General features: G+C 36.1%; 1 protein-coding gene across 4 annotated transcripts in view; it reads left to right on the top strand.

Annotated features, from left to right (window-relative positions):
- The window catches only part of acss2 (acyl-CoA synthetase short chain family member 2), a 58,968-nt gene that overhangs the window by 4,629 nt on the left and 42,021 nt on the right, over nucleotides 1-12,318 (top strand). For all 4 annotated transcript variants that reach the window (NM_001328353.1, XM_073938307.1, XM_073938308.1 and 1 more), the window contains exon 2: nucleotides 1,878-2,073. In NM_001328353.1, coding sequence (NP_001315282.1) covers nucleotides 1,878-2,073 — 196 coding nt within the window. The remainder of the gene's footprint in view (nucleotides 1-1,877; nucleotides 2,074-12,318) is intronic.

The following is a 12,318-nucleotide window of genomic DNA, read 5'->3' on the forward strand; positions in this document are numbered from 1 at the left end:
TTGTATCCATTTTGTTGCACTTAAACAAAACATATTTATTAAACAGATATATTTATTAAAATAATATTTTAGTCACCAAACATATTTAGAACTTAACAGATAAATAAGTAAATTCAAGCTAAATATTGTTAAAAGGAATTACAACCTACAAAGTTTCCACTAAATTTTTAAATTTTTTTGCTTCTTTAGATTTTTTTCGCACTTTTTTTTTTTAAATTTGTTTTTAATATTATTCTTTTTTCTTTTTTTTTTTCTTTTAATATTTGGCAGGGACGGTGTACATTAATAAGCATTTCTGCAAATGTACCAGAATTAGCCAGTGGGCTGTTTTTCATCTGTTGTCCCTGGACAACCTAAAAAAAAACAATACAATAATTATACAATCGATCAAACATGGTTAAAACGTACTAAAATATACATAGTTGTGTAGATGTTAATATAAAATGAATATTTACAAATTAAACTAAAACACCAACATATAGTTGTTTTAGTAGTTTTGAGACCATTGTTTTGTTAAAAAAGCTTCAGATTTGGCTTCAGTACTGACTAATCTAATGTACAGTATATTCACAATATAATATTGTATATCTTCTAGGGTTGTCCCGATACCAGTAATTAATTTTAAGATACTATACCAGCTGAAGTATCACAATACTAAGTAGTACTGCAATACGGTAATTCATAACTCAAATTATATAGAAAATAGTCAGAAATACTATATTTTATGTAATAAGCCTACTTAAATGTATTTCATAATTGCCTTAAGGAAAAAAAAGTATTATTTTCCCCTCACTTAACCTAAACCTTATTCATCCTTTCTGTTATTTTGTAGATTTGACCAACAAAAAAAAATACATTAAAATAAAGATACAAATTATGCAAAAGGAAATTTGTTACAAAAAGAGCATTTTTCCAACATTTTTCCTGTTCCTCTTTTTGGATTTTCATCTATTTTTTTCTCAGTCTTATAAGGTAACAGTTCAAAGTTTCACTTTGTGAGTCGTTTTTTTGTAAATAAGATTGTCGCAGTTGTTGTAGATAAATACTAAATCATATTAACAGGAACAGAACTAAACCGATTCAAACTGAAGCATCAGAAAACGTGCAATAGTTTACCATAAAAGGCGCAAATTCTACATAGTTTTGCAACCTTAAAGGACTCTGCAGACCATTAAAATAAAATGTTTTATTGTTGCACAAGCGTGTGAGCATTTTAGTGACTTTTCCACATGCATCAATACCTATTGTAGATAACCCATTTATGACGATGATGCCATTTACAAACTACAGTGGCACCGCCAATATTTTGGTGTCATAGTATTGCGAGACTACCATAGTACCAGTAAACCGTGCAACCTTAATAGCTTCCTATTAAAAATATGATTAAATTAAATGATAGATTTGTGAGGGGTGTACTTACATATACTAAGCACTGTATTTTGTCTTTTATGGTTTGCCTTTTTTATGAAAGTCATGTGAAGAAATCATGAATGTTTTATCTTAAACACTATTTTTATTATAATAATATAAATACAAACATAAATACATAATTACTGTAACTGTTCAAGAGAAAACATTTTTTTTCAGATGAATTTCATAGAAAAGGCAAAACATAAAAATATAAAGGACGTATGCTGACATTGTGTGAAACTAAAATAAAATATTAAATTCATTTTTAGCCCACCTGCACTAAGAGAAAGTTAATATTATATTATTTCTGTTGTTTTCACTTGTTTCTAAATAATTATCATGTGTTTTATTTTTTTATAAACAATACCCTTAACAAGTAAATATATCTATTCATTATTTTCTTTATGCTCTATCTACAAATCCACTGTGCATTAATGTTATTGATATTTTAATCTCATTGTGTTTAGAGTTCTGGGCAGATGTCGCCAAAGACTTTTTCTGGAAGACGAAATACACCGGCAAGTTCCTGGACTACAACTTTGACGTGACCAAGGGTGAGATTTACATCAAGTGCATGGAAGGCGCCACAACCAACATCTGCTATAATGTGTTGGACCGCAACGTCCACGAGAGGAAACTGGGTGACCGAGTCGCTTTCTACTGGTTAGTATTTGTGAACATGTGGTTGACATGCTTTGTTTTACACAGAAGTCATGCATGTACTATTTTAAGAATGGTCATTTCAGTGTTTTGATATTTATGGTGTCTATTTTTAGTCATTGTTGTCATCCAAAACAACATACAGTAAGCACACTTAAAGGAGTAGGTCAACCAAAAATGAAAATTCAGTCATCGTTCCAAACCTGTTTGAGTTCCTTTCTTCTGTTGTACACATAAATGTTTGCAGCGGGTAACCATTGACTTCAATAGTAGCCTACTTGTTTTTTCTACTAGTATTATGGATGTTAATGGCTAAAAGTTTCTAAAATTCGTGGAGAAAAAAAAAGTCACAAGGTTTGGAATCACTTGATGGTAATTAAATAGTTATTACATTTTTATTGTGAGGTGAAAATTAAGTCATCATTTGAAACGCTGCTTTCTGCAGCGCCACTTGAGCTCCAATGAGGGGGAGCTTGAGCTCTCGCTCCTCCTTCTGTAAGCTGTTTTAATGCGTACACCTACCTCACCCCTAACCCCAACCCCCAGTGGCATCACTTGTGTAAAGGCCGATTTATACTTCTGCGTCAAACACCGGCGTATGCTACGGCGCTGACGCATAGCCCATCGCCATGGCCTTCGCCGTCACTGACGTGCACCTCTCAAAAATTGTAACTACACGTCGCAACAACGCGTAGCGCAAGCTCTGTGATTGGTCGGCTTACTAGCGCCGGCGAGTCTGGGCGGGACCGAGAGCCGCGCGAATGGCGCAAGCGATTGTTTACAAGTGTGGAGTCCCGTGAAGGAGCTCCGGATGGAAAGTTTTGTTCTGTGTTTACCTCATGCTTAAAGTTGTTGCACGTCCACCGGTTCCTGCCTCAAAATGAGCGAGTTTGAGTCACTTGTACATCCAGGAAGTGTTCAGAATAGCAAAACAGAAGCGAAGAAACTCGACACAGAGGAACATTTACACCTCACTGCCCACTAGCGTTTCGGAAGTGTTAATGCAGACCAACGGAGACAGCGCGCAGAAGTATAAATGCACAGCCACGCGCGTTGCCTGCACCGTGAATTGCGCCGGTCACTTGACGCAGAAGTATAAACCAGGCTTAAGAAGTACAGCAAGGAGGAGCTGGAGCCCAAGTGGCTCTACAGTGAGTACCACTTGCATCATTTATTCACCATGGTGGTGTTCAGATACTTTTTGCTCTTCTTTCTTTTTTAAATAACAAAAGCAGAATTGTAATTTGCACATATCCATGTTGAGTAAACACAGACAAGCTTTTAGCTTTTAAAAAAAGATGCAACCCATGTCCCACATTATCGAGGGTTTGCAGAAAATAAATAAATTAAATAATAACCATGGCCTTTGGACACAATTCTATGATCATAAGACTCTATTAGCTGCACAATTCAGTCTGACTTTCCTCATCAAAACAGCTTATTTGAGAACGAGAAGTCAAGGTAATTAGTAACATGACACTGTACAATCCACTTTCGTACTTGTCTGAGGTAAATTAATATATTTTGTTTATCTTATAACCCTTTATCGAACAAAGAACTATGTATGGTACCTTCACTGACATTGATTCCAAAGTAATTTTATTTTTAGATCTCTTGTAATAACCCCCAGGAGCACACCAGGTTTTTTTTAGTGAGTATTCACACAAGTGGCCTATAGGGATGTCAAACTGTCAAAAGGCTGCAGCCCTGCACAGTTTAGTTCCAACCCTGCTTCAACACACTTACTGGTCGGTTTTAAACAAGCCTAAGAGACTTAATTAGTTTGATTAGGTGTGTTTAATTAGGGTTGGAACTAAACTGTGCTGGGCTGCGGACCTCCAGGAATTGAGTTTGACATCCTTGCTATAAAGGGTTAATATATAAACCGCTGTTTTCACTTTTACTTGACAACCAGAGCTTCAGTTCTGACTTCTGAGATTTTTAAATAACTGAAGAAACAGAACATTTCTTATATAATAACTAGATAAACTAAAGTGTACTGAATGATAATTAGTATTACATTAGAGGTGTATAAAGGTCACTTTTTTTTCTTGTTTATTGTTATTATTTAATTTCTTATGTATTTTCATTTAATACAATTCCTGGCTTGTAATATCTATTTCTCAGTTAAAATAGGCAATACATTTTGGTGCATTAGAACAAAACCAGTTTATTAAACAGATGTATTTCTTAAAATAATATTTTAGTCACCAAACATATTTAGAAATTGAAAGATAATACAATTAAATTCAAGCAAAATATTGCAAAAATAAATACAACACACAAAATTTCATCAAATGTTTCTTTTTTTTTTTTTGCTTCTCGATCTTTTTTTCCTCTTTTTTTTTTTTTTTTTTTTTTTACAAAATTTGTATTTAATATTTTTCTATAACATAAATTTAGGTGTACTGGTTTTTGGACTGTTCTCGTAAGTTTTTTTTTTTTTTTTTTGTTAAATAAGCTCCAGATCCGGCTTCAGTACTGACTAATCCAATATATATGCACAAATATAATATTGTACAGCTTCCTATTAAAAATATGAACTTTAAAGATAGATTTGTGAGGGGTCTACTCAAATATGCTGAGCTCTGTATGCTGGCTTTGTTCTGTAAATAAATGAATAATCACAAAAAAAAAAAAAAAACTCCACTGATACACTTTTGAGATTTCTAGCCATTATGTTAATAATCATGATTTATAAAAATGCTGTTTTTTTCAGGTAGAAACAGTTAACTGTGGTGCTAAAAGAGTTTCAAATCATTCATTATATTCACTGAAATTTATCATATACCCTGACTTCCCACAGATCATGGAATTTTTTAACTATCTCAGAATTTTAAAAGGTATATTCCAGACATTTGAATTTCAGGGAATTTTATATATACATTTCTCTCCAAGTCATGGAATATCAGAGTCAGAGAATTTTGTTTGTTGCTTTAAATTGTAGATTCCATTTATCAAAATGTTAATTCTCCATACTGTATCATGTTTTTATCAAATATCACCCATTTTGCTTATTGTTAAAGTTGTTTCCGGCAATATTTTATTCAGTTGGCCGTCACCTCATGTCAAATGCAGTCACCAAGCTGTACCTATTGTTATCTAAGGCAAACACACCAGGAAAATGTACATTTAAAAACCTTTGGCTACAAAATGAATCTGTGTTAGAGTTGGGGCTCTTGCTTCTCATCATTTCCTCTCAAACTTTGCGGTAAATTATCAAATATTTGTCTTATGATGGCTTTTAAATTAATGAAAAACTATTTCAAGCTTAGACAATAATTAATATTAAGTAAAACACAACAGAACTTGGTTATACCATTCACTAAAAGTCAAGGAAATTCAGGTTTTTAGTCAATGAAATTTGACATTTGGCTCAGAGTGGGAACTGTCTATATCCCACTACACTTAGAAAATAGGACACATGGAACCATTCTGTGATGCATTTGCATATATTTTGATAAAAGATTAAGGCAGGTACTGTACACCACATAAATGTGAGCAGGTAATTGTTTTAATTTCTCCTTTTTTGGTCTGAATAATAAAAAATGGGTGCATACTGATAAAACAACAGAAGGTAAAGAAAAATAATAGCTCAGACTTGATTTTTAAATGAACTATTACTATAATGTCTTTTAAAGTAGGGTGATAGCTCATCTCAGCTCAGCCCCATTTTTCAAGCTTCAGTCGGCCCAGTTCTAAAACCACTAGGTTAAACCATCCTTGCGTTAAGGTTAGGACCTGGATATTCGGCCACAAACCTACATAGACTTGCTGACAGGCAGGGGTGAGTTACAGCAAAACAACTGGGATAAATTTAGGCTCTCTCAAGCTATTTTAGTCGATCATAGAAGCTTGAACCACTCAGAATGAGATGTATCTTTAGTGTTGCTTTTTTATAGAGCTCATTTGTTCAAGCACAATGCAGTGAATCCCTTTTACTGTACTGGATGCTTTCACAAATTTTTTTGGCAATCACTGTTCATTAGCAGTCAGATCTATTGAAGTTAGCATTATAGACGCAACAACACATTTCATGGAGCAGTTGCTCAATCTCGACTTTTAGCAATGGCAGTTTGGCAATTGTAAATTTTTCAATTGTTTCTTTGTTACGACATTATTCATTACAGGATTTAGTGTGAAAAGCGTGAATCCCTTTAGCTGTAGTGGTGTTTTGCTAGCTTTTGTTTCTGTGTCAGAATGCAGCTCTATTTTTAGATCAGCTGCTGAGTCTGGCATACAAAGTCGAGGAAAAATAAAAAGTTACACGTTAACCTGTAGAGGACTTTTAAGGTAACCTCTTACACCAAACAGTGTTATTTGAGGTTTAGAATGAGTGAAGCATGTAATCAAAAAGTGTAGAATTTGATGATGCAGGGGAATCTGAAAATGTATTTTACCAACTTATTCTACGCCTCGAGTTCAAACATAATCATAACATCAGTACTCAATGGTCATTATATATTATCATTATGGCTGTAAATTAATAAAAAGTAGGTTTGGCTCATAAAAATTGTTTGTTTGTTTTTGAAATAAGTCTTGTTAGGGCTGGGTGATTTGGCCTAAAATCTAAATCTCAATTAATTGTACATTTTTTGTTTACGTTTTTTTTTTTTTCTTTAATGAATTTTTTAAATTAAAACCCATGTCCCACAATCTCTAGGGTTTACATAAAATAAAAAAAAAATATTAATTTATAACCATGGCCTTTGTACACAATTCTATGATCATAAGACTCTATTAGCTGCACAATTCAGTCTGACTTGCCTCGTCAAAACAACTTATTTGAGAACGAGAAGTCAAGGTAATTAGTAACATGACACTGCACAATCCACTTTCGTACTTGTCTAAGGGAAATTAATATGTGTTTATCTTATAACCCTTTAATGAACAAAGAACTATGCTTGGCTCATTGACATTGATATCTCCTGCAATAACCCCCAGGAGCACTTCAGGGTTTTTTTAATGAGTATTTACACAAGTGGCCTATAAAAGGTTAATGCATAAACTGCTATTTTCACTTTAACTTGACAACAAGAGCTTCAGAGTATACACAGTAATGAGTACAACATAGACAGTATACAGTATTTTAAGAGAAAAAGTAAGAATAGAAAAGAAAAATAAATAAAAATGATAAGAATTTTTTTTTTTTAAACAGCAGTGTGGTCTAGTTCAACACAATATTACAATATCATGGTGTGTACAATTAAGGGTACATAGTACATTACTCCTGAGCCGCCACACACTCCAACACTGGTTACCTTTCGCAGAAACCTACGATCTCTCTCACCCAATAGACTATCCACCATTGTTTCAGACTCTCTTCCTCCATCTTGCAAACTCTCTGCACTTGATTCGAACAGTGCCACTGATACACTCTGCTCCACACTAGCATCATGTCTAGACCAATTATGTCCTCTTGCATCCAGGCCAGCCCGTGCCAGTCCTCCTGCACCCTGGCTCTCGGATGCTCTCCGTGAGCATCGCTCAAAACTTCGAGCTGCAGAAAGAATTTGGCTGTAAACTAAAAATCCTGCACAGCTCTTAACATACCAAACTCTTCTGTCCTCTTTCTCAGCTGAGGTTACTTCGGCAAAGCAGACATATTACCGTCTGAAAATCAACAATGCCACTAATCCTCGCCTACTTTTTAAAACATTTTCCTCCCTCCTCTATCCTCCTCCTCCACCCGCATCCTCCACACTTACTACTGATGACTTTGCTACATTCTTTTGCACCAAAACTGCAAAAATCAGTGCTCAATTTGCTGCACCTACAACAAACACGCAAGGTACACCACCAACACCACACACACTCACCTCTTTTTCTCAGCTCTCTGAGTCTAAGGTGTCCAAACTGGTGCTATCTAGCCATGCAACCACCTGTCCACTCGATCCCATTCCCTCTCATCTCTTGCAAGCCATCTCTCCTGCAGTCATACCAACACTGACTCACATAATTAACACATCTCTTGACTCTGGTTTATTCCCCACTTCATTTAAGCAGGCTAGGGTAACCCCACTGCTAAAGAAACCCAACCTGGACCATACGCTACTTGAAAACTACAGACCAGTATCCCTGCTTCCATTCATGGCCAAGATTCTGGAGAAAGTAGTGTTCAATCAAGTCCTGGACTTTCTTACTCAAAACAATCTCATGGACAACAAGCAATCCGGCTTTAAGAAAGGCCACTCAACTGAGACTGCCCTGCTCTCGGTCGTGGAGGATCTCAGACTGGCTAAAGCAGACTCTAAATCAGGGGTCTCAAACTCGCGGCCCGCAGGCCATTTGCGGCCCTCAGTGCAATATTTTGTGGCCCGCGCCGACCGCTGTACTCTGACAGAATCAGCGGAGCGGGGAGAGAGAGCGCTCCCCGCTCCGCTGATTCTATCCGTACACAGCGCGCTTGTCACTCAACGCGCGTTGTCGCGCGGGCTCTGATCAGGGGTGTTATCGCGCGCCTACTGTAGGGCGGGACCAAGGGTGTGTCGCGTCGCGGGGGCACTTTTAATCATTTTGGAAGGGCACATTCTATGCAAAACTAAAAGGGCATGTGCTCTGCACAGGTTGAGCCCTATGTGTGCACGTGCCTGCCCTGCATCTTATATATATTGATATTATAGGTAGATAAAACTGGTACAGACTGATGTGACTGGAGTGGGGTGGGGGTGTTTTATTTATACATGTATACGCCTTTTTTTTTTAGGTGAGGGAATGGAAGTTTTGAGTGAGTTCCCCCACTTTTTTCCCTAGGACTTCAATAAGTCAAAGTACAGGTCTAGATTTAATGATGATCATCTTCAAGCCATACTGAGGGTCTCAACTGCTTCCGCTCTAAAGCCAAATGTGGTTCAGATTTGTGAGAAGAAGCGCTCTCAAGTCTCTGGCAGCAAGGAGTAGGCAAAAGATGCCATGTTCAGAAGAACTGTTCATAATCTTTACTCAATGTTCTATTAATGTTCAGGACACTTCATGTTCAGAAGAAATAATTAAAACTGTTAATAATGACATTTGAGGACTTTTTTTTTGTGAAATCCCTTACCCAGACTTTGCCTCCTGCGGCCCCCAGGTAAATTGAGTTTGAGACCCCTGCTCTAAATCATCAGTCCTCAATTTGCTGGACTTGTCAGCTGCTTTTGACACTGTCAACCACCAGATCCTGCTATCTACGCTCGAGTCACTGGGCGTTGCGGGCACTGTTATACAATGGTTCAGATCTTACCTCACTGACAGATCATTCAGGGTGTCTTGGAGGGGTGAGGTGTCCAACCTACAGCATCTAAACACTGGGGTACCTCAAGGCTCTGTTCTTGGGCCACTTCTCTTCTCCATCTACACATCATCTCTAGGACCAGTCATCCAGAGACATGGATTCTCCTACCACTGCTATGCTGATGATACCCAGCTATACCTCTCTTTTCATCCTGATGATCCCTCGGTTCCAGCTCGCATTTCAGCCTGCCTGTTGGATATTTCACACTGGATGAAAGATCATCATCTTCAGCTGAACCTCGCAAAAACGGAAATGCTTGTAGTTTCTGCCAACTCTACTCTACACCATAACTTTTCAATCCAGATGGATGGAGCAACCATTACTGCATCCAAAATGGTGAAAAGCCTTGGAGTAACGATTGATGACCAACTAAACTTCTCTGACCACATCTCTAGAACTGCTCGATCGTGCAGATTCACACTCTATAACATCAGAAAGATCCGACCCTTCTTATCTGAACATGCAGCTCAACTCCTTGTTCAAGCTCTTGTTCTCTCCAAACTGGATTACTGTAACTCTCTACTAGCTGGGCTTCCAGCTAACTCTATCAAGCCTCTTCAACTGCTCCAGAATGCAGCAGCACGAGTGGTCTTTAATGAACCTAAACGAGCACATGTCACTCCGCTGCTACTCCGTTTGCACTGGCTGCCAGTTGCTGCTCGCATCAAATTCAAAGCTCTGATGTTTGCCTACAAAGTGACTTCTGGCCTTGCTCCTTCTTATCTGCTCTCGCTTCTGCAGATCTATGTGCCCTCCAGAAACTTGCGTTCTGTGAATGAACGTCGCCTCGTGGTTCCATCCCAAAGGGGGAAGAAATCACTTTCGCGAACGCTCACGCTCAATCTGCCCAGTTGGTGGAATAAACTCCCTAACTGCATCAGAACAGCAGAGTCACTCGCTACTTTCAAGAAACGACTAAAAACTCAACTATTTAGTCTCCACTACACTTCCTAATCTGTAATTGCCTCTCTGAATATCACACTAACTGTACAAAAAAAAAATATATATATACTAATACTACTAATACTCCCCTTCTTAGACTTTACAGACCTGAAACTTGCTTATAGCACTTATTCATTGTTGCTCTTGGTTGTGTAAATTGCTTCCTTGTCCTCATTTGTAAGTCGCTTTGGATAAAAGCGTCTGCTAAATGACTAAATGTAAAATGTAAAACATAGTAGGTTTATGGCCAGACGGAATCTGCAGACATTTTTTGCTATATCTGCTGAGAATTTTGGTAAAAATCTGCGGATTTCGGTGGAATTATTTTGGGAGTATAACTAGTTATAATTAGATAACTAAAACTTTAATATGTGAAAAAAAAAAAAAACTTTAACTTTTAATGTTTAAAATGCAAATCCAATTAGATCCACTTTATTTGGTAAACAAAGCAAGTCTCTCATATGATATATCTACTAAAAGACAGAAAATATTACTATAAAAACGGCATTGTATATAAATCAGATGAACATTTTCATATTAGTCAATAATATTGGTGTAATTAATTTTAAAAAACTGAGTAAATATAGATTTACACACATTTACAAAAGTAAACAAACAGAATTAATGATGGGCTAAAAATCTGCGGAATTCTGCGCACGCAGATTCCGTGTAGGCCTACTTTATAATCAATGCCAAGACAAGTCAAAGGAGTTTCCCACAGCTTCTGAAATGACTTGGATTTTCCTTTTAATATATGTCTAAACTTTTCCTTGACTATGGCTTCTTTAATCAGGATTATCCAGTCCTTGACAAGAGGGAGTTCTGTCCTGACACATTTATTCATAATTTAGTTGTAATTTAAATGTAATTATTTTATTTATTTATTTATTTATTTATTTATTTATTTATTTGCCTTCAGAGTTCACTGGTAAGTTTTGTACAGTAAATATGCTGACATATTACAAGTGAGAGATTTTTGAATGAAGGAAGCAATACTTGATTTTAAAATAATTGAAGGAAACACACACTATCTATGATTCTTTATTAAACATTAACATTGAACAACTGAAATTAAAGCATACATTGCCAGTCATGTGACTCCACACGTGGTAGGGGATGTAATTGAAAAAATGACCTAGAAAATGTAAATTTGTGTGTTCAATTTTTTGTGTATTAATATATTGGTGTACTCAAAAGCTCAGGAAAACAATATTTTGTGTTTTATTTAAATTTGTAGGAAATATTTTTGTTTTTAAGTATAATTTTGTAGCTGCAAGCTGCCCAATGAAAACATGCCTTCAGAAAGTTAACAATTAATTTGGTTTGTCAAGAAGCAGCATTTATTGTGTAGATAAAAACATTCATCATAGCTAGACCTTTACAGAAACTCCCAATAAAATCATTAATGCTGTAAAATAAATCTCTTGTAATGTGTTTGCAGTTTGTTGAAAATGACAACACTTTGAGAGAATGCAAATTTCAATAAGTATTATATAAGAGAAAAGAAAGCATCAGGAATTTGACAACATCTGAAAGTGAACAGCTATGTTTAACTATTGCATAAAAATCAGCCATCTTAACAATGTAAACAGACAAAAATAATTAATTGTCACAACCGATTTGCTTCACTGGCATAGTAACATCAACCTGAAAACATTCAGAACAATCAGGAAACCGAATTAAGTTACTTCAGTGCTTTCTCATTGCTTTTTTAACATTGCTTGATGGCTTACTCATATTTCAGCATCCATACTTAAATCATTACTGATTTTTGTGCAAGAAAACCAAGCATGTCCACTGTTTGGATTCAAATGCATGCTGATATGCATCTACATTTATTAATGTGCTGAAAAGTCTTTCAGATAGTGTGCTAGTGTCAGGCACAGCCGCAAAGAGAGACACTTTTGTATTACAGGTCCCATGAAGTAAAATTTATTTATTTATTTTTTTTTTTTTTAGACGTTGGTATTAGTATTATTCATTTTTAGCATAGCTATAAGATAGTGTGCTTCAAAACAGTGGCAAAATTCACG

The sequence above is a fragment of the Danio rerio genome, chromosome 23 (assembly GCF_049306965.1).
Source record: "Danio rerio strain Tuebingen ecotype United States chromosome 23, GRCz12tu, whole genome shotgun sequence".
In the NCBI taxonomy this organism is placed as follows: domain Eukaryota; kingdom Metazoa; phylum Chordata; class Actinopteri; order Cypriniformes; family Danionidae; genus Danio; species Danio rerio.